The 23,929-nt window shown below is 34.2% G+C and overlaps 1 protein-coding gene across 1 annotated transcript; it reads right to left on the minus strand.

Annotated features, from left to right (window-relative positions):
- Positions 1-11,875: 11,875 nt before the first annotated feature.
- Positions 11,876-22,268, minus strand: LOC142345341 (uncharacterized). Its single transcript, XM_075397348.1, has 3 exons — positions 21,055-22,268; positions 15,185-15,288; positions 11,876-13,154 (listed from the first exon to the last, which is right to left on the minus strand). The coding sequence occupies exons 1-3, from the start codon at positions 22,074-22,076 to the stop codon at positions 12,001-12,003; spliced, it is 2,280 nt and encodes a 759-aa protein (XP_075253463.1). The 5' UTR covers positions 22,077-22,268; the 3' UTR covers positions 11,876-12,000.
- Between the last annotated feature and the right edge of the window lie 1,661 nt (positions 22,269-23,929).

The raw sequence follows: 23,929 nt of genomic DNA on the forward strand, positions 1-23,929 counted from the left end.
GCATCATTAGTGTCTCTTCCTTGACAATAAGTGAACCCCACAGCCGATTACTTACATTGAAGCTGTCAAGACAAATCGTTGTGGCCTCTGATAACCTTCGTGTTGCATTTTGGCTGCATTTTCATTTGACGCAAACTTTGTCTTTACGGAGTTGTTGGCATCCATGATTCTCGTTTATGCGGCGGTAATTTTATAAAGTTGTGCGCCTTGACTTTTTGAGAATCGCAGCACTCTTTAAATCCGAGATCACACAAGAGGGAATTGAAACCCTCCACTGTACATGAAATGCACTCTGAATTTCACACAGGGGTAGCACTTTGCCGTTTTAGACAGCAAATCGCGGTGCATATATGGCCACCATGCGTGGATAGTCATGTCGCTCATGTCCCAGCTCCCGGGATACATTAGGTGTATTGCTTCAATGTACTCGTCTTTTTTGGAGTTGGGTAATGCGATGTTATCGACACAGACACACACACACACACACACACACACACACACACACACACACACACACACACACAGCCACTCTTCACATGATGATCTTTCAATTGACTGTGGATACAGGGAGAGGTTTGTCGACATCTGTCTTCGTTGTCAGTCTTAATACAGTCGCGGATTTCCTACGAAATGGAGGCTTTGAGTTCAAACTGGCCATCAAAGTAGAAGCCAAGATCTTAGAAAGCGCAAAATTAAAGGAGTCTGCGTAGAGGTCATCCATGGAGCTGGGTGTGGTCGTTACGTTTGTCTTATCGAATCCAGATGTGGAGCCGTTTCTGGGCGTGTAAGCAGTTTCTGGAGCTTTTTGGGGTCCGGCCTGGTATGCGAATCTCACTATTATGGGTGTGGCATGACGGATATTGTGGAGCGTTTTGTCGTCTGAGTTTGATATCATTAGACCTGTTTGGATGGCTGGGCAAATTTTGAAAATTTGAATTAATCGGAGCCAACTGAATTGGAGAGCAATTAGAGGCAAAAAGGCAAATTTGAAATGTTTGTTCTGTTGGTGGAGGTTTTAGAATTGCAGTGATCGTAATTTAATTCGCTAATTAAGTTGCCCTTATTACGGATTTCAGAATATTCGCGATGTCGCGCCTCAAATCCACCACGTATTTTTTGCTGGTATTCACACTTTTTGCGTTGGCATAAAGTTCCCTTTTTCACTTCGCAAAGTCCATATAATTTTGGCTATTTAACGAAAGCGTTCAGCGCTGCTTTTGATTGCATCCAAATTAGCAACAAAGAACTATTTATCGTAAGTTGACATTTAGCGGCTTCTAGATGCGGTTCCTGCAAAACTTAAACCCCCAAACCCATTTTGGAGCCACGGAGTTGATCAAGTGTGAAATCAAAAGGAAATAGTTGACCAACCCATCTTGTGAGACGACTATTATACGACTTATTTACTCTTTTTTCACACATAATAGAAAGTTAAAGCCCGAGAGTCAGTAATAACGTAAAGATTTATCTTAAAGACAGTATTTAAAATGTTCGATTGACCAAACTACGCCTAACAACTCAAGTTCGTTAATACTCTATCTTTCGTCAACTGTGTTGAAGAAATGCAAGGCGAATGCGAGTTTGCCAGCCATCATGTGCAAATTGATCTAAAGCGCATCCGAGTCCTTTTTCTTGAGGCGTCACATTTTATACGTGTCTCGGCTCCATACGGTTTAGATTAACGTGTTTATTTTTTGTAGATTCAGCTGTTTTTGCTATAGTTTGGTTTCAAAATTTTTCGTGTTCTTCGGTCCATATGATATTTGTGCTTTTATTTAATGATGAACGTAAGGGTGGGCAAAGTCGCGCCAAATTTGGTTTATATTTACCAAGTTGATGAACGGAACCCATAAGGCTCTCACTTTTTAAAGTTTGTTGGTAAATTGGGTTGTTGAGTTGCGGCTGTTTTGTTTGCGGTGATGCGGTGGCCGAGCCATTCAATTTACGTTTTTGCGAGATGACATTTTGCTAATTTATTCTTAATTTCTCATAATCCAATCTTCTACGACACTTTTTTAAAGGTTAGCGATCTTTGATTTTTTTTCTCTGCTTAAAGTTACGATATCCTTCAGAAAAAAAAAGTATTAGTGATTACCATTAACAAGCAGTCGAAAGCCTTTTGAAACTCCACTGGCATATCTTTTAAGACTTAAAATCTGGTTTCGAGACGGTATGTGCCAGTTATATTACCGCTTACTTTACTAAAGTTACAATGGCGGGCCGTATGAGCGTTTAGAATGAGCTCGCTATACGCAAATTGTAAATCGAGCGTAAGTGAAATCTGCTGTCTCTTTGGGCCCATTTGATACTGTTTGTCAAACCGTTCGAATTAAAGAGACAATATTAGGAATTTGGTAATTGTTTTTATGAATTAATTTATTTAAAATATTTGAATCCAGATTTATTTTAATCGACTGATCATTTTCGACTTTTATTACCTTAGGTGGAATATTGAACCGAAAATTCCGACAGTTTTTCAATTTGTCCTTAATTTTTAAACTTTTCGAGATGTTACCTTCAACTTCTGGTTGTAGATGAACAGGTATTCTTCTTTTTTGGTGTGTGACTTTATAGTTGTTGTGGACTTTTGGATTTACTGTTTGATGCTGTGATTTGCCAATTCGACTTAGTAATTCCGGGAATGCTTTCGCTATTGACCTTTTAATAATATATAGAGTGTCTATGTCGTCGGTACCGACCTTAGGGCAAAGTCTTTGCGTGATTGTTATGCCAAATTTTTCGCTTAAATCAGATCCCCGAATAGGTTGAAATTCATCTGCTAAAACAGTAATTTTTGCACGTGGAATTTGCCAACATTTAAATTTTATTGATGTTTTCAATTTTCCCAGAGTTTCCATTGTGTCGTTTGATAAGGCTTCAATAATAATGGTTTTTTTAATCCGATCATTTTACATGGATACAATTATACATGATGTCTTTCGCCAGTGACAATTTAATTACGGTTAATCCACTCCCAGAATCGACTAGCAAATTATATTCTGTAATGCCAATTGGAATGTTCATGTTTTGCGGTGCGATTTTATTTGTGTTATTCTGTTCTAGCACTGCAACATAAATGTCATCAGAAGAATCATATTCAGTCGAACTGTTCATTATAATTAATGAAATTTAAGTTTTGGTCTTCTGAATTTTCTCAATGTGCTTTGTTGTTTCCGACATACCTTAGCAAAGTGATTGAGATGACCAGAGTGCTTACATTTTTTTTAACCAAAGACGATACAAACCTGATGGTGTTTGGGTGTAAAATTCTGTCCACATTTTCAGAAGAAGCCATTGGGTTCGTGGTTGAAGTTATTTCTGCCTCTTTGCTGGGTACGTGCATTCGCGCCACGATATCAATTGAGTTGTTGAATTACATTTACGCCGCTTGTATTGAGAAAGGATATTCGTTGGTGGTTCTGAAGGCTCATTTTCATGTTGACTGCAATGCTGAGAGCTCTATCTGGTTAAACTGTATCACTCAGTTTTTCGCGTTGTATATCATCATCTAACATATTTGTAATGAAGATGTCTCATTACGGTTTTCAAAATCACAATGTTCGGCTAGCTCCTTCAGAGTGTAATAGATTTGTTCAATTTTATCACACTTTTTTTCTAGAAAAAAACGAAAGTTTATTATTGCGTATTTGTCTCTCTCGTTCAGTTCGTTGTGTTGCACCTTTGATGGGTGCTTCATATTTGGGTTCAGGAGGACGTCTAACTTAAATAGATTTTCGTACAAGACGTGTATCTAAGGTTGCATTGTCGTGTGCCAGTATTGCATTTTCAATTGATATTCGCCATTTTCGCCATCTCATGTTAGAGTCTGTATTTGCCCGTTCCCAAAAAAGCTCGATGGCCAAGGTTGTTTATCGGGATTATCGAGCTACTGATTGAGCCATATCGTACAAGAATTTTATGTGTACTGAATTGTGATTTTGTTAGGTGAAATTTAATTCGATTTAGCGGTGCGAACTCGCGTATATCTTTGTATACCGAAATTTCGTTACTTCGAGACAGATTTTATTCGGTATTACTATTACTACTATTACTACTACTATTAAGTTATAAACAAGAACGAATTAGGAAATTGCGGCAAAAGAACAGGAAGTCGCCTGCGTGTTTAGAGTATGAATCATATTAACAAATTTGAAGAAGCTCTACAATTAATAATGATCTTCAAACCATGATCTAAAAATAAAGATAAAGTTTTGTCGGGCAAATTACACCAAAACAAAATTCAAAGGAATTTTAAATAAATAGCGCCGCAGAATTTAAAACGAGAATTGTATTGTGTATCACACCACTATGGTGCATTTTGAACGTTGAAAGCTGCTGAGTTTGTACAAAATGCCACTTAAAACGGCTTTTGTTTGGCTAAAATTGCGTTCTAAGTGTCTCCATGCGTCTTTTTACATTACGTCGCATTAGGTGAGTTCAACCATAGCTGATTTGGTTCAACCCGTAACCACTGTCTACACAAAACTCAACTGTTCTTCAGTCAGACAGTTTAATCCTGTAAGTCATATGTGTGCTCTAAATTCGACCATACAGTTCATTTCACTATAGTGGATCGCCATTAAACTGCGCAAGGCAACTGGTTTTTTCTTTTAGTGGGCGATTGCGGCAGCTAACTGTTTAAAGAGGTCAACATTGTTCAACGCTGGAACAAGGGTGGCCGATGTGGTTGACCGACCATTCACAAAAGGTGTTGAATGTGGAAAATTTGCGTTGGATGCATGATGGATGTGACAAAAGATTGAGCTACGTAAGTTGCCGTAATAAAGGGAGATGAATTTGTTTCCCATTTGAGGTTTCAGCTGGAGGACTGAGGGGAGGTTGAAGCGCTGGGGCGAAAGGTTTATTTAATGGTTTTAGGGTACTGGGTGAGTTAGGAGCATTGAAAATTGCTACGCCAGTCAGTGGATTTGGGGAATTTGCGTTGCTTGTAACGGGAGAAGAATTGGCTTTTGGCCGGCGTTTAAAAGACGTAATTGAGCTACTTGTTGGGTTTGGCCAGAAAGCGGAAATAAAGCAGCATTTATTTACGATTGTGGCAGAACGGGCCGACGTACAATACTTAAGTCGTTGAGGCACCGATTACGCTGGTGCCTATAAAGTTGAATGTTTGTAAGGAGTGGAGGAGGGGCATTCAGTGTGTCTACTGGAACTTCGTTTCTGGCGTTGTCGGTATCGTCATACTCGAATTTCTTCTCGGTACCGTTACAATTCTTTCCATATAAAACGCATTATGTATTCCGCATTTGCTATGGTAAAAGAACGCCATCTGAAAGTTTCCAGTGGACTGTTGTTTTCAACTCAGCTACTTCTCTTGTGGCGCTTTCGTATAGGTATGGGACACTTTTAGATTATTTCAATTCTTTGTTATATCACAAAGTGATGTAACGAAACAAAATCAACGTTTTCAAGGTAATATCTTAGATCGAGATGTTAGAACAACAAAAAAGGGACGGTTTAGGCCTATAGCAATGACAGCAAGCTGTTGTTTTAGCCGACAATTTGAAGCTCTTTTAACAATAATCAGTCTGTTTTTTTGTTTTTGATACTGTTTTTGAGATCAGATCCGTTCACTGTTTTGTTTCACACCGAGCAAAAACCGAAATTATTAAGTTCGTCCAAGTACGTCTTATTTAAGAGATTTATTTATTATGCAGAAAATTTTACAGAAAGTATGTTATTTGCTCCTTTTCCCGACTTTCTGAGTAAATTAGAACGCAATTTGAACGTTTAGAAATATTTTATTCTGATTGATCAATGTTTAAAGGAAATACTGACTTATTTACATAGTAACAAGGACACAGCAAGGGCTCTAACGTCAATTTGCAATTGCTTGTTTAACATTCAGCCGTATGAACCGTACATAACAAAACGAAAATAAGCAATCTTGCTGAATTTTTTTCGGGGGGGATTCAAGGCTTGTTTTAAGATTAAAGTTATAAGCAAATGTGGAGAACAGTGACAGTAAGGCTATTTTTGCTGAAAATTGAAAAATTTGGAAAATATCAGTCACATTTCTTCTCGGTTTGTGTTTTCGTGCTGCCTTTAAACCAAAACAGCTTACAAAGTTCCAATCAAGGAGAAACCAAAGGAAGCCGAACTGATTTTTTATTCGAGGAGAGTTCTTCAATTTACTGTTTGATAATTAATAAGGCAAATGGCTGGTTTCAACGTACGCATCTTGGTAATTAACAAAATTTAATATCTGAACTCTATCTTCGATCATTATTAATAAAAACGAGAACTCTAGCTATAGGCTAAAAGACCGTGGAAATTAGTGACGTAAATCATGGTCAAATGTGACACGGTATTGTCGCATTTGTCCACGATTTGGTCAAATGGGCCGAAAAAAGCCTAATGTAGGTTTTGCGGCGTAATAAACTGTAAATTTCTTTAAAGAAACTACTTAATAGAGACTCTCTTTTTAGAGCCATTTATGATTTTGTTCATAAATTTGTTTAATCAGCAAAATAAACCATTAATTAATGATATGTTAATCTGATCCAGTAGAGATTCTACCCGGTCCGAATGAAATCCATGCATTCCTCCATTTTTGATCCGACCCCACTTGTGGGGCGGGGAGGAAATACATACTCAATTGGGGTTTTTACAATTCGAAGAACTTGGGGCGCTGTCTTTTATATTGAGGCGCTGTCTTTTTTACGACTCGAAGAGGAGTATTGGAGAAGTCCTTTTTTTAAAATCTTTTTTATTGGAGTGAAACGCGTGAAAAAATTTGGAGTGATTTTGGTGCTGAATAAAAGTGAAGAGTGGAGCGAAAAGAGAGTTGTTTTTGTTCATGCCGCTGTTTTTGAGAGCGAAAAATTGATGTGTGAAAAAGTTTTCTCCAAGCGAGCGAAATTTTTTTGTTCACGTGCGGCTTTTAAAAGCAGTTTTTTGAGACTTTTGATGTTTATGAGGTTTGGTTATGCTATTGTAATAGTTTCTGGTTTGTTTTGATAGGAATTGAAGGTTTCATGTAGTTAATTTGATTTTTAATGCTAATTTGGAGGTTTTTGATCCGTTTTGCTGATTTTTAGACGACATTTAATGTTTTTACCTGTTTGTTTTTGTTTTACTGCTTTAAGTCGGGTTTGAATAGAAGCTTTTTACTTAAAGAATATTCAGATACCAATTGACAAAAAAATTTTTCTGGTTTAAATCATTTTTTTCTTAGGAAAAATGACAGAAATATTGAGAAATTTTAAACAATTTTTCTTATTTTTTAGAAGTTTTTTTAAATCTGAGACAAGTTTCATTGCCTATTATGACTTGCCCATTGTTGCGAGTTTTCTATTGCTCTAATCGCAAAGGAACTTTACTCGGCTTTATGTTTCCCTGAACTATTAAAAAAAACTCATTAAATTTTTCTAGTTTTTTTTGATCAATTTGTTTTTGAATGCAGTTTTTTTTCTCGCTTAAATTTTTAATGACTTCTGTGGAGGTTCAGCGTTCACAATAGTTTCTAGTTGTTTAGTCATAAGTATGGGCAATTTTCTCCTTCGAGTCGTTTCCGGAAAACTTCCGGCTATATATTTTTTTAAAGATCTGTTCACACATTTTCATGATTTTTGAAGTCAAATTTGAGTAGTGATTTTGGTCACGCCGAAACAGGAAATCAAGCGAAAAGCAAGTGTTTTTGCGGCGTGAAATTTTTTCGCTCCAAATTTGAAGTAGAGTGGGAAATGAGAAAACGGTGTTTAAACAAAAGTTCGCTTTCTCGCTAGTGGTTTTTTTGTTCACATGCGGCAATTTCACTCTGATTTTTTACTGTTTTTTTTTCGGTTTTTTGGTAAAATTTATTTCTAAGTGGTTTTCCCAATCCACTAATAGTTCATTCTAGGACTAGTTTTTTGTTTGAACCAAATTTCTACTTCTCCCTTATGGTTTTATGTTCACATGCGGCAGTTTGACATCGATTTTCAGTTTCCTTTTTCAAAAAATTTTTCAACTGATTTTTTTGGAAATCGTTTTTCCAATTCACTCATAGTCTCTTCTTCGTCTAATTGTTTGCCTAGTCAATGAAAATTCTTTGAATTGTACGTCAGGACTTGTCCTGCTATGTTTTTCTTGTTCAGTCAATTTTGACCGATCGATATATTCATCGCAGAGAAATGTGAGTGGTATCATTAAAAAACTGGTTCAGCGTAGAAATGAAAATTTAAAAGATTTTTTTGATTTTCGTTTTTTCGAGGAGTTATCGAGGATTGAAGTTTTGTGTGAACACGGTATATTTGTTCACTTTTAGTGTGATTTTTCTGCAAATTAAGACATTTTCTATGAAAAAAGTATTTCAAATTTCAATTTTTTGCCAAAAAAGAACCAATTTTTTGTTCCTAATAGATCCTAATGTTTATCAAAAAAAATTTGAAAGTTTTTTGATAGCTCCTTTTTTATAAAAATTTTCTACATTTTTTTTGCTTTTTTAAGTCACCTAGAGACAAGTCACTTGTCATAACAAAGTTCCATTAATGACAAACCTATTTTACAGTCAAGTGAAACCCAATGAACAAAAAAAATGGTTTTGAAGGAATTGCTCATGTTTTTTTTTTCATTTCGACTCTGAGTTTTAGTAATTTTAAATGAAATTTTGGATTTATTTTTGAGGTTTTTTTTACTATTTTTATGGCATGGGCTCAGTGACTATCAGTGCAATATGTTCTGTAATCAGATTTAAGTTAGCATATCTAGTGCTCTGAGAGGACAGTTAATGGCTGTTAAGACTTTAAAAATATTTTTTCGAAAATTAACCAATCATAAACTTATTATAGTGAACTGTAATTCAGTCCCTGTGATGACAGCGCCCTTTTCTGTTCAACTGTAACCAAATTTGATCTAATTGGCGGTTTTATCTTCTAACTTTTAGTAATATGACTTCAATGACACAAGATTTCAAAAAGTTTTGGGCATTTTTTTGGATATTTCCGTATTTTTGGTTACTTTTGAAATCTTATCACTTTATCCTAAAACTTACTGCTCCTATTGGCTCCAAGAAGACGTTCAGTGAATTACAGATAAATGTTTCAGAGAAAAGTTTATGGCTTCAAATGGCTTCGACCATTTCTTCTCGCACTTCTCTACTGAAATTTTGGTTTTTACCTGATTTTGTTGTTCTTTTCATAGTCATTGACTTGTTGTGATGTCTTATTGATCACCTATGCATGACAAACATCCTCTTAGTCCTATTGAAGCACATTTAAGCGTATTTATTGACTTCCGTTGAAATTTTTCGCATTTAATTGCTGTTAATTATTGAAAAAAAAATTTTTTCGAAAAATTTTTTTGAACATTAATTAATCTTAAATTTTTTATGAATTGTTTGTCAGGATCAGTATTGACAGAACCCACTCGCCTTCTACTGAAAATAAAACAAATTTTGTAATATTTGTTGGTGGTTTTATCTTCTAATTATTAATTAAATGACTTCAATAACATAAGAATTCAAAATTTTTTTAAAAAGGTTTGGATATTTTCGTATTATTGGTTACTTTTGAACTCTTATCACATTATCCAAATGTTATACACATTATCCATTTATTAAGCTAATCCCATTGAATTGGTAAAGACAATCAGTGGATGATCACAGATAAAGTTTTCAGAGAAAAGCTAAATGTTTAAACGGCTTCGAAACTTTCTTCTCGCACTTTTGTACTCAATTTTGGTTTTCGCATGTTTTTGTTGTTGTTTTCATAGTCTTAAGATATACTGTGATCTCTTGTTGATTATCTATGTATGTATTTTTTTCCTGCCTTCGTGTTACTTCTAAGCGTAGTCATTGACCTCCGTTAAAAACTTTTGATTTTAATGGCTGTTAAGACTTTAAAAAAAGTTATTCGAATTTGTTTTTGAACATTAACCGATCCTAAACTTTCTTCGTGGACTGTTTGTCAATCGTAGTACTTACAGGATCCCTTTTTTTCTAATGCAGCCAAAAAGAATCTGGTTAGCGCTTTTATCTTCTACCTATTAGTTTTAAAACTTCAATGCCTCTAGTTTTCATTTTTTTTGAAATTTTTGTGTACTTGTTCTTATTTGAAATGAATCCCTTTGAAATGTTATCTCATTATCCTAATAGTAATAGTTCCCATTGTTCGGGGAAAACGATCAACGGATCATATATAAAGTTTTCAGAGAACAACTTATGATTTAAATTGCTTCGGCACTTTCTTCTGGCACTTTTTATTACTGAAATTTATGTTGTTGCATTTCTTTGTTGTTTTTTTATCTTCAACAACTTGTTGTAACGTCTTATTGACCAAAAGTGAATGGCCAAAAAACTTGTTGTCCCATGGAGGCATAATTCAGTGTATTTAGTGGATTCCGTTGAAAGCTAATGATTTTAATGGCGTTGATACTACGAGTTTTCTGAAAAATTTCGTGGTTCTAATGTATTTTTTCCTATTTGATTTTTTGAAACTATAAAGATTAAAAAAAGGATCCAAATGTTGAAAAAAAATAATTGAACACAGAAAATGTTTTTGTGAAAAAATCATTTTTAATGCCTTCGACACTTTTCTTGCTCAATCTTGAAATTGCTGTTTTTGCCTGTTTTTGTTTTTTAGGTAGCCGCAAATTGCTGAAAAGTCTCTTAAGCTTGTAATTGAGGTGGGAATAAATGATATTCCCCGAATCAGTTAGTCAGTTTATAGTCTTTAATCTTAAAGTTTATGATATACATTTTCAAACAATTTTCAAACTTTTCAGTTTTTGTTGTTCTTTTCGTCAAATTGTAACTTATATTCATCAATCAGAGGTCACCTCCAATTTCTTGTATTCCATGAAATAACATATCTACTGATTTTATTTGTCACCGATGCTTTGTTTGTTGGACAATACGCGTTCTCAAAAATTTTTTTTGAGTGGTCATTTTTTGCGCTTCTTTTTATCTTCTTTCAGAACAATCGCGTAGAAACAGATCCCAATGGTTTACAAATGTGGCCAAATAAATTTATTTAATCTCTCAGTATAATTCCTGCAGCTGAATTAGTAGAAAGAAAACTTGAATTAAAAATACATAATATTCAGATAAAAGCTAATGATTTTAATGTTAGCAATAGTTTGTGTTTTCGCAAATCTTTTCTAATTTTTCAGGTTTTTCTTTAGTTCGTTTCTAAGATTAAACTACCCAATGACAAGGCCTTTTGGTTTTGTAGTAACTTTGTAGTAATTCATCACGGATTATTTAGTTAAAAGCTAATGATTTTTAAGACTTTTGAAATTTTTTGCTTTAAAAAATCTTGATTAATTATTGAATTTCGCCTCATTGATCGTTCCCTTTGTTGACTTGTAACATAGTCTCATTAAGAAAACTTCGCCTCCTATATATGGTTAGGAGAAATTAAATTAATTTTGAATTCTTAAGGTTTTATCTGACTGCATTTTGACGTTGCTACTATGTGCTTTTAAATTTAGATATTCAGTTTTTGTCTTGAAGTTTTATTTTTTGCTAATTTTTTGGTTGTTTTATTGTCTCGTAGTTTCTTTAAGGTCAGATCTCCTTGGCGCTGTAATAGGGCGTGGCATTATGTAATTCAATTAGCAGATAGGTTGTGTAACGATTGTTTTAATTCAAATTTCTATTTTTGTTATTTCTTCATTTGGTTGACAATTAAATCAAAAATGTAGATGAGCTCGGGTCGGAACATTATGTTCGAACCTACATTAACGAGCCGCCTTGTTGTTGTTATAGGGGGAGTAACTTGTCAAAAGGTGAAAAATGTCAGAGTGCGGGAGGTTATTTGATAGAGATAAAATGATACAACTTTTGAGAGCCCCCCCCCCCCCTGACATAAATCGTGATGATGTAAATGTAAGCTAAATGAAACGAACTTTAAGAAACTTGAAATTGACCCTGAGCTAAATTCTGGTTTTTGTTTGATTTGCAATTTTTTGATTTTTTTTGTGGTTGCTAATTAAGTACAATTATACCTTCACCCAACTTAATCTGAACTTAGGATGTTCATTCGCTTTTCATTCATCTTTTTAAAAATGGGAAAAGTCTGCACTGTCGTAATTGTCTTCCAAAAGTTGTTCAAACTTCTCTCCAAACATTCTTATCCAAACTTTGCATTCTTTATTCCCAGCATTTTTCTTATGTTGAACAAGGTCATCCCATTTTTCGCCACATGTTATCTTAACCATGTATTGCCTCCAATTGCAGCCAAATTTTTGGATGGTCGCGTCTCTGGGTAAATTTGCAAACAAATCGTAGTCTAAACATTCCTCAAAATCCTCAATTTGGTGTGTGTCAATAATTCCGGCTTTATCCAGTCGGTTTTGGTTTTGCAAAACCATGTACAACCAGTACATATTAATTCTTCCACGTCGTGAAAGCTCGAACATATCCATTACGAATATCTTGTAAAAGGGTGCCAGCTTTATTTTGTTAGCAAATATTTTGTCGTTGATCCAGACAAAAAATTGGTTATAAACCTCATCCGGGTAATGAACCAAAAAATTGCCCTGGTCATACGCGTTTATGAAATACAACGGATTTGCTTCAAGGTCAAAGTACAAATTCGCCATTGAATTGTTTTCGTTGACTATGATAGGGTTCTGTAAAACATGGTTGTTGACATCTCGAAATACGACAGCAAAATGAGGTTGGAAGTTCGATTCCCGTTCATGACATTCGCCACTTTCAAGTTTTTCATAACTGCTGCACAAAAACGAATACGTGATCAATGCTTTGTTCACTGTGTTCTGAAACTTTGTGGTATTTGATCCTAGTCGTACTTCAATTTTAAGAATAGGAATCTTTTCATCAAATAGCCAATATCGCATGAATTCTGTTACGTTCACTGTCGAATACGGACAATCTGTTAACTGGTCAACTACAAATTTTGCTGTCATTGATTGATAGGGAAACTTTGCAAGTATAACACCCATACACACCATCAAGTTATCATTCATTGCGGCGTCTAGTAATGATACAGCATATCCAGCTTTGTGGTAGAAGTCTGGAGCAAATCCGAAAAAATCAAAGTTTTTAACAGCGAGCACTTTGTGCGAGTCGTCGTGAACTGCCATTTCTTTCAATGAGTGGGGCCTCGAAACAATTGAATTTGCATTGATTGATAGCCGATTGAACTTGACCAAAGCCCGGGTAACTTCTGATTGGAAGAAGGTTGTGAAGCCTTGAAAATTAGTTGAATATTAGTAAAAGTTTCTTTTGCAAAATCGAGTCTCTGATCTATTTTGCCCGAATCTTTATTAGAATTTTTCACAGCAAAGGTTTGAAAATGGCGAAAATTAAACTTCCTTTGATATTGGTAAAATCAAAAAAACCCAACGCACTTAACACCCATTTTATTGCGTTTGATCTTTCCGTGCAATAATCCATTCACAATTTCCTCAGGCACGGCCAAGGCCCACAAGTCATTGCCGAATTTATTACAGTCATTTTCTATGTACAAATTGACACATTTAGTGAAACCGGTTCTTTTAATTATCTCCTAATTAACTTAATTTCCAAATCGCTTTGTTTTCCCCCTAGTACATAAAAAACGAATTATCTTTGCCCTTATATGGTAATAAATGATTAAACGAGGCAAAGGTAAAAGCGCATGGGGGAAATTCCGTTTGAAACTCTTTCTCGCATGTAATAAGAAAATCAAACGGAAATTCTTTTTCTTTTTAAAATCGAGAAACTTCCCACGCCTGTTAGTTGTGCCAATGACTACCTAGCAACGCTCAGTAGCATGAAATTTTCTTGTATTAAAAACTTGATAAGTTTAAGAAATTATAAATTATCTTGCTTAGAAAATATTATGCTTAGTCATTTTGGTATCATTAACAGATGAAACAAATACTGGGTTTATTGTTGTGGGTAATTAATTGGCCACAATGGGCACTGTGGCACTGGGTATTTTGTTCTGACGTGGTAAGGTTCACAGTCAAAATTTTTACTCAGTTCAATCATGTGTTTCGATCTGAATTAAAAAAAAGTAAAGTTTGCGACATTTTTAGATAATCTAAGGATAAATCTGACAAGGGCTGGAAAAACATGCGATAAAAGAATTCTTTGAACGTACATCAAAACAGTTCTCAAATTACTGGGTTAAATATATTCCAACTTTTTTGGGCTAATTTGAGTTCACTCCTACTTTTGACAGCATTTTTTTTAAATTCAATCAGAGTTTTCAACTCAATGAAATTGCTTGCTGGTTATTCTTGAAATATGCAATTTTTCCTGGGCTCGGACTTTCTTGCAGATCAGATTATCATGCACAAACTTTCCAAGCCCCCATTCACTCCTGCATGCAAACAGACATTATTTTGTGAAACACAAGCTATGTTTTCGAAAGTTTGCACACATATAGAGACGTTATTTTCAATAAAAATCTTGAAAATCATTTTTATTCCAAATTTTTCTTATTCCAGTTAAATTGTAGCAGAAAACGGATAAAGTTTTTGCAAAACAGTTACACGTTTTTCTACAGTTTACACTTCCTCGCTTGTGAAGTTAACTGAATTTTGAATCTCACAAGTAGATGGAGTTAAACGCAACTGAAAATATAATTAGTCATACATTTAAAACATGGGATAATAGTGTTCACAGGAAGAAATTCGATGCTTTTCAATTATGTTAGAATCGGATCCGTCTGCTCACATTTTAAAACCCTCGCGTTAATATTAGAGATCGCGAACTCCATTGGGGTAATGTAAAGCACGCAGTGACTACGCAGTGAAACAGCAGAACGCTAGTGATTCTAGAATGCATGACTCATCATACACAGACAAACAGCATTCAAAACGTCATCATTAAGTTTATGCTGATTCAATGCTCAGTTTGTCAGATTTATTTAGTCTGCAAATAACAGGATTCAGTGATGAGTGAAATTGGAATATAATGATTCATTAATAAAATGCTATGTGCGGCAACTCCGGGGCCCCAGATCTTGTATAACTCTCAGTCTAAAAGTATAAGCTATAGTTTTCACAAAGATTCTTCTTTATCAAAAGAAGCCTCCTACCCAAAAAATTGAATTGCGTAATCTTGGACAATACAGTCGATATCTGCGATGGTCTTAAAGATCCAAAACTTATTTTGATGGAATGACTTTCATATCCAAACCCGGACTTTGCCATTTTAGTTTTTGACTTATTTGGTAACTGAGCTAGTCTTCTTTATTCACAAAGTAGAGGTTGGTTGTTGAAAAATTACCTTCATTGAGCCATACATTGGACCACCATTCATTAGTCATGAGTCCTCCAGTCCACTGGTGTATTATCTCATGAATTATAATCGTATAAGCGTTCTCACAGTACCTGTTAAACAAATCTATTTATTCAATTATTACCTGGACTGGCTCTCACTAAGACTTTTCAAGGTCGGATTCCTGGACAGAAGTCATTTCTGATCACGTCTTCAACCACTCACAAGTCAGTTCTGCGCTCGACGTACATGGCCTTGAAATCGCAAAAGTGTCTGAGCGCACGACAGTTAGGACGATAATAAGTACATGTTCTGATTAGAGATTATTTCGGTCCTCGATGAGCTTATCATAGGTTGACTTGAGTACACAATAGTCTGATCAGTGGCAAAATAGTGAGCGAATCAGTTGCAATTAGGAGTTCACGCAATCAGAGTATGTTTTGAAAGCGGAGAAAATTGATCAGACCATGTTTTGCAAAAGATTACTCACAGACTAATGGGAGCTTGCAAAATGAACTAAAAGAAGGCACATTTTTGAAGCTTTGCTGATTTCAGAGGCGTGAAATACAGTAATTAGAAGAGGAGGAAATCGAACCAAGAAATATATATTGTGAAATCATAACATAAATTAGGTCCTAACTTAATATTTAATATAAAAAATCTAAACCATTTTGATTGTGGCGAATTGATCACCATAGAAGTATATATCCTTCAGAATTTCAGACAGAAATGATCATAAAAATAGTTTTTTGGTCTCGATAGAGTTTTATGAGCGTTGTTGCCTTCAACCTCACACTGGGTTCAGAAGTTCGAGTCCAACCACATCTATTTATCGTTATAATAAGGCAGGACTACTTTTTGACTTAAGAGGTTTTGTCATTTCTCAATATGTATTTGAAATTAGGGTCCCTCACACAGAAGGAGCCATAATACTTCGTTTTCTCAGGAACGCAACAAAATTGCACAACTTAGAACATTGTGCAGAACATTTTATTTTTGCCTCTAAATCGAAATTACTAGGTATCACGTTTTTTTTTCATTTGACAGGATGAGAGAATAATTGATAAAAATGAGACAATACTTGATAAAAATCCTTAAATCTTGTTTTCATCATTTGGTACCACATCCTTTTGATCATGTAAACAAGGAATAAAAATTCAGAAAAGACAAGGAAACTCGCTAATTTGCGATCGCTCATCCGCAACTTTGGCATAATTGTCTACCAAATGAGGAACAGATAGAAAATCACAAAAATTCAAATATTTTTGAAACAATAATTGGCGTATAAACGAAAATATAGCCTCCAAAGCAAAAAACACTTTAGAGAAAAAAATTGCATTAGATTCATGAGATATTAAGAAAGCTAGTCAAGATGAACAGCAAAATCAAACAACAACAACAACAAACACTAATTACATAAATAACTTTATGTACGTTTTAAAAACCAAAACATAATAACAAAGTCAAAATAGCGTCAGATAGAACTGAAACTAAAAAAAATTGTAATTTGCAAGAAAAGATATGAGAGTATTCCATAATAAGGCTTGGTAATAGTTAGATAACAAAGAACAAAAACAGTTAAGTTGAAAATTTCGCTTAATTTTTTTTACAGACAATTTATTTTTAAAGACAAATAATTAAGAAAACCATTAGAAATAAATAAAAATATCCAATACGCTAACGGTTACTAACGCCTCGATGGAAGAGCATTAAGACCTGTGGGTGCGGATAATAAAGAACAGCAAATACACATCAAACAGAAAAACAATTAAAACTAGGCAGAAAACGATTTTGAATTCATAAAGCCATATTTTGGCCCTCAAGATTTCATTGATTGCAACTTCTTTAAACACCCATGATGCAGTATGTGACTTTTCACTAATGAGACAAGGTAAAAAGAAGAAAAAAAAAGAAAAAGGGGCAAAATTATGTAGTGCTGCTGCTTTTTTTTGAAAAATGTTATTTCCTAAGTCATGAAAGCCATTAATTACAAAATGAAAGCATTAAATAGGTTCTTTTATTCGTCCAAGGGAAGCCCTCGGGGCCTGCAATGATCCAGAATATGTCATAAGTCTACAGAAGAACGTCAAACATGACAAAAACCAAAAATGACTTTTTTGTGAAAATCCAATAACGAATTCTTTAAAAACATTAGATTTTGTGACACCAATCCCTTTTAATAATTTCCCTTGACATCAATAATAATTTATTTGGCTTTTAATTAATGAGACCAAGTAACAAACAGACAATAAAAGGAAAAAAATTGCGAAGTTAAAAAGTGTTCTTTATATTTTGGAAATCAAGTGATTTCAAAGTCATGAAAGCCATCAGCTATCTACTAATATCAGAACATCGGCTCATCTAATTTTCTATGAAAAGCCCATAAAATTTGCCATTCATTTAAAAAGAAATTTTATACGTTTAGGAACACAAAATATAAAGACACTTAAAGACAAAATTTAAAAACTCAATTAAATTCTTCGAGAAATTAGTGTCGAAGCCGTTAAAACCAGAATTTATGCCTTTCAAGAATTTTTTCTGTTCAATTGTGCCCTTTGTTGAACGCCAAAAATGTTAAGATGTAAAATGTCGACAATTTGATAATGTGACGAAACGAGAACAAAAAAACGTGAAAAATGGGCAAATTACTAAAAATAAAAAAAATGTGGAATCTATTGGTGTCAAACCCCGAAAACCATAACTTGAAGCGTGAACCGCAATAGAGATTACATTTTAAATCATTAGAAGGATGAATCATTTTTTCTTTGCTGACACTAAGCTATAAATTGACCAAATTAAGGAGAAAATAGAGTCAAAGTTCAGTAAGCCATTATTTATTTAAAAATTAAAAAAATTTAAAAGTCAAAACGACCAAAAGCTTTCTAGTATAAAGCTGTATGCATTAAATTGAAGCTGCGAAGGAAGCCAATTGGACCTCTCTTTACTGAGTTTCGATTTGAAATTTTCTCTTCTTTAATTAATATAAAAAAATAAACTAATTCCAATTTAAAGAAGACTGACTGATTTCAATCCGAGCTATTTTTGGATTGTAGCAGTCCAAGATTTGTCAAGACCAGACCTGGTAATGCTGTTCGTCCATTAGGAATACTTATTTTGTCAAATTTTATAGATATAAATATTTTGTCATTAAAAATTCAAAATTAATTGCTCCGTTTTTAATAATCAACGACTAAAGTTAACACAAAACGGCAAAATTTTTATTACAGAGCACTCTCAACGAAAATTGAATAAAAAAGCTCTTTTTTTGAGTCTACAAAGACTGTGTTAGGGGTGTTTGGGTGTTCACTTCCGGTAAACGTAATCAAAGTGGACAACAAAATAAGCTTATTTCGTGCTGTTTTTGATGAAAAAACATTTAGCCCAAATTTTTGCGTAAAAAAATTTAAAAAAATAGTCGACAATAGTTTTTTTGTCTTTAAAAAGTTGAACAACACTTTTTAAAAACAATTAAGAAGTTTTAGCAAAATTGACGAATTTTTAGTAAAAAATTCCGGAAAATGTGAATAAAAACGACGGAATTCACTCTACTTTTTTCAGAAGTTTAAACTTCGATAACTCCCTGTAAAAAACGAAAATATACTCTACGCTGGACGGGCCTTCTAATGATAACAATCTTGTTGGCAGAATATTTTTTATCTTAATAACCGTTGATGTCCGTTTTTCTGACTGTCAGACAATAAAACCTGAACAAATACTTGAAACATATCTGTTTTCGAAAAACTTGCCAAAATAAAAGATATCGAGGTTTTTGTCATCAAAAATAATGTTGTAGGAAGGTTGAGGTTGTTCATTTGTAGAAACAAACTAGGAAACTGGATGCTGAGTTTGACAGCGCAATAAAAACACGGATATTGAAAGGCTAAAGTAGAAGTGTCGATTTCTGAATTGAAAAGTCAAAAAGTTCATAATAGTTTAATTAAAATCTTGAGTTATTATCAGAATTAAAGCCATTTCATCAAAATATCTGCCTTTTTTTTCCTGATGATCTCTAATTTTGTTACTGTGCTTAGATTAAGTGATTTTTTTGGCAGTAATTGGAGGGTACTGGCCGTGCCTATTATTAGACATATATGTATGAGTTTCTGACACCTCCTAGCAGAACAGTTCTTGAACCTCCATTCAATGAACAATTTCATACATCATAGCAACAAATTTGTTTTTTTAAAGGCAACATTAGTTTTCGATTATTTTAAAAGGATGAAATGATTTTATGTTTTTAAATTTAAACTTCTTGATACAATAAGAGCGCTCACTTGTTTTTAATAAAATTTTTTTTGACATGATTTGGCAAAAAACAACTTACCATAATCTTCAGACGTTTTAATTTTAGTCAGTTGTTTGCAGTTACCGAATTGTAGTAAACCGTCTCGGGTGATCGATTATTTAAACCATATGACATAATTGATTCATTTTCAGTTTTTTTTTTCAATTGAAGAATAGACATAAATTTTTCCGCATTTCAAATTTCGAGGCATCGATAAATGTGTAACAGACACAAATGTAGATTAGATAACTCAATTATGTAGTACAGAATTAGAGTTTTGAGGACTCGAACCTACTGTCTCCTACAGTTGCAACAAAGCTCTGCTATGTAGCAAATTTGTGAGCTCGATATACCACAAACTGGGTTATTACACTACTACCTTTTAAAATTAGTTGATTCCAAACAACTCAAGCACGATTTCAACTAATGATAAATATATCACCAGGTCAGAACAATTTATCTAAACTTTACCAATTGAAACAATCAAACCGTGGTGTGCATTTTCTCCTTATACTTCTAAAGATTTAGAGCTTAGAGGACTCGAACCTACTATCTCCAGAACCGCAGGCTGACATTCTTCCGTTGCACCAAGTTCTATTTTAAGTAGCAACTTTGTTAGCTTAATATACCACACTCTGGGTCGGGTTATTAAAAATGTTTATCTTTCTTTTTTTCAAGGTTAATCTATATCTGCTTCCAGTCTTTGTAACAATTTGATTTATCTCGTCAATTTGATGCAATGTTCAAATTTTTCTTAATAACGGATTGAAGTTATGGTTCTAAGATTGATGATATTATAAATTGAACACACTACTCTCTACATTAATTTTAAATGAGTTTTCTCATACTTAAAATGGGTTTTTAACAATCAATTCGTGTCGACAGATTTTTTTCACCCAAGTTGACGAAATATCGCATACTTTCGTGTTGTCCCGCACTGAGTTTCAGAGCATTTCAGCGCTGAGCTACCAAACTTCAAGAATAAAAACTTAATTCAGTTATGAAACATTGCGTCTCCAGATTATTCGTTTTTCTTTATGTGCAATTTTTCTTCATTATGACTATATTGAGATCATAAAGTTTGCCCAGGCTAAATTTGTGATCCATAGTCTGAAAATGACTAATTCCCTAAATTTAAATCTGAACGGATTATTGTCATTCATCTGTAGCTTTTAATTAACTGGTAATTACTATAGTAGTATACCCACTCGTTATAATTAAGCTAGTTTGTAGGCGATTAGCACAAAGCCCATTTAGCTTAGTGTACGCCATGCTTCACAAGTTAAATATTATAGGTACCCACGCTGAAATTCGAATCGCAGACAATACAAACCTCATTGGCGGGAGTTAAGGTGAACATATTATTGTTCATGACGTAAATTTTACAAAAAAATCAGACTGGCCAGTGTAAATTGTGACATGAACAGAGTACTGGCCATCCAGAAAAATAGAATGTCGTTAGACGGATTCAGCGCTGATTTGCTCTGTCACCTACCTCTGGGGGGTTACGGAGCGTCGACTTAAATAATTAGATCTTAGTTCATTGAAGTACGTTTTCGTTAACAATTGGTTGTTGAAAAGTTTAGAGCATTACCGGATCGAAAATTTTTGTGGCGTGCAAGATGCGTAAGTTTCACTTGAGATCGTGATCAGTCCAGCATTTTCCATTCCCCCAATTGATCTATCCATAACTGTCAAAACAAAATCAATCTTCGGGGATATTTTCCAGCGAATTTCGAAACGACTCTCGCAATACGACAACGTAAATTGGACTATTTGTTGAACAACTTCACGGATCTCTTTGTAGTGTAAAAATGCGTTGGAGTAAAGTTGAAAAAATCGAATGGGAATTCCAAAATAGTCAAAGTTTAACAACAAACGATGGTTTTTAGTATTTAAAACAGCAAAAGCAACCAAATACGTTGGGAGCGGAACCGTTTCCTCAAATTCGTACACCCTTTCACTGCCATTTGAGATCTCGGATATTAGCGGGGTGCTGAAAAGCACAGTGTCGAGCGTTTTGCCAGGATCTTGTATAATTTTCAAGCTAAATGTAAAATTGAGCCGGAAATAGGGATCGTCAAAAGTAGGGAGCACTTTTCGGGCAAAGGAGGGTTGAAACATGGTTGCCAATTCGTATGGAGGTTTATCGGAAGAAGGAACTGCATAAACTCCGTTACGCGACCCAAACATTTTAATTTTAAAATCATACTCGAAGACTATTTTCAACCTCGGATAACGTTCCTCTGTTTCTAAATGTATGATTAAAGTTTCGTACTGCACCACAAACTCAAAATAACTATCAATTATATCACCATCTAGCGTCGAAACTTCTAATTTTGTAAATTCCAGTCTGTAAGCGTGAATAGTTATGTCCTTAAAGTTGTCTTCATCAACATTATCGTGATAGATAGTTGTTTTTACCTCAAATTTAAGATCTTTATTGGCGTGGTAAGTTAAATTAATAATTTGCGCGGAAGGATAATAATTTCTGGGAAGTCGGTAAGCATCGTGTTCCCTCGATAATTTAGCGCCACTGGTAATGAGCGCAAGATAAAATATTAAAATAATTTTTACTGGACCGTAAAACCCATTGCTTGCCATTTGAGGTAACATCCGAACGGAACTTAGCCAAACAATTTTTGATTCTTGATAAGTTAGTAAAGAAATTTTCCTGAAGAGTTGAATGCTTCGTCGAAAAGCAATAGTTATATTGCAATCATTTTCAATATCCAGACTCTATGAAAAGTCTACAATATTGATGAGGGGAGGAACAACGTTCAACGGTTGAGCAATGACCGCATGTCAGACAAAATCTTATCACAGGTCAAAGTATGGCTTTTATCAAAGGTAATTCAGCAGTTCAACTTCTTCTATTGACTCCAGGCACTATCGTTTTATGTTTACTTTTAGTCCGGAATGATAAAATCTTAAAGTTGTTCCATATACTTTTTTTCTGAATTCTTTTTAATTTGGCCCAAAGTTTAGATTTTTGTACAGCAGTTAAGACAGTCCTATTTCTAGTCAGTAATGTCAAATTCCATCACATAAAAGCACCCGACCTAAAGACACCCGGGTAACTGCGAGTAGTCAATAATATTTTTTACCAGAATTTGAAATTGTTCAAGCCAGAAGTTCTTTGCTTAGTACTTCCATTGCCAACAGCGAGTAGTTTTTTTAAGATTCTGGTTGTTGTATATAAATTAAAATTTTAACATTTCTGTAAATCTCGATAGATTTTTTACTGAAAAAACGCATGAACCTAGCGTGTATTGATTTATGATATTCGATTCATAACCTTTAGAGTAAATACCTTCAATTGTTAATTTCTGATTTGATCTACACACGGTTAAAGTGTTCCGTCAAGTTCAACACATTGTCCGCTGAAATATTTGTTCAGCAGACCCCGTCAAATTTGAATTATCTTCAGTACAAGCTGAATGGTTTATTCCTTTGTCCTTCAAGTCATTGACAAATCTCTTCATAGCAAATTGAAGAAAATTGTCTTTTCAGAAAATTGTCTTTTCGAAAATTGATCTTTTCAGAGACCATCGAAAGTTGTCTTTTCAAAAATTGTCTTTTCAGAGACTATCTCAATCATTACAATCAATGACACTGATTAAATTGCGCTGTTAAGAGATCTTAAATGAACAATAATTGTTACAAAAAGAGAACGAACGCGTTCAAACAATCAAGTATGACGTTTTAAATGTTCGAAATAAATTATTTTTGTTAGAAATCTTTCGACAATTTTTTTGGGAAATTTCAAGCAAATATGAATTGATCTCCCTTATACCTTAAAGAGCACTTCACCGAAACCCCCAAAAAGCATAAATGTTCCTGTTCAAAGCGTTGATTGCAATGATTTTTGAAAGGTGAAATACCAAAGCTACCATTTAAAACTTAATAAACCCAATTTTTTGCAGATTTTTTGAGTTTAGCTACATCACATCTGGAGAACCTAATCTCGACAAAAAAATAAACAGCATCGACGAACAACAAAACTTGGCTACATTTTTTTTAAAAGGTCTCATAAATGAATTATTTTGGCTGAGGATTGTTACACGTCGTATAAGAATACTGAAACTCTAACAACGATATAATGTCATTCACCGATGTGTGCTAAGTTTGGGACTAAGCTGTAATTTTTACTAATTAAATTTTAATTCAATTGGATTAAATCTTTTGATTAACCACAAAAATTTTTGCGGCTGTTGTTTTTCATTTTTCAGGCATGTGTGACGGCTGAATGTATATTCAATAAAGAGTAATTCGATTTTTCTGTTTACTCTTGAAACAAGACATAAAAAATTCTTGGGGCCATGTTTGCTCGACCAGAAGTCAACCTGTAACTTGTTATTGAGTTTTATACTAGACAAAGTATACTGTTTCAGTTTGGCGAATGATCCATGTTCTGTGATGCCGAGCAAATAATGTAAAAGAGCGCAAAATTCAAGTAAACAAAGTAT

The sequence above is a fragment of the Convolutriloba macropyga genome, chromosome 9 (assembly GCF_964194025.1).
Source record: "Convolutriloba macropyga chromosome 9, txConMacr16.3, whole genome shotgun sequence".
Taxonomy (NCBI): Eukaryota; Metazoa; Xenacoelomorpha; order Acoela; family Convolutidae; genus Convolutriloba; species Convolutriloba macropyga.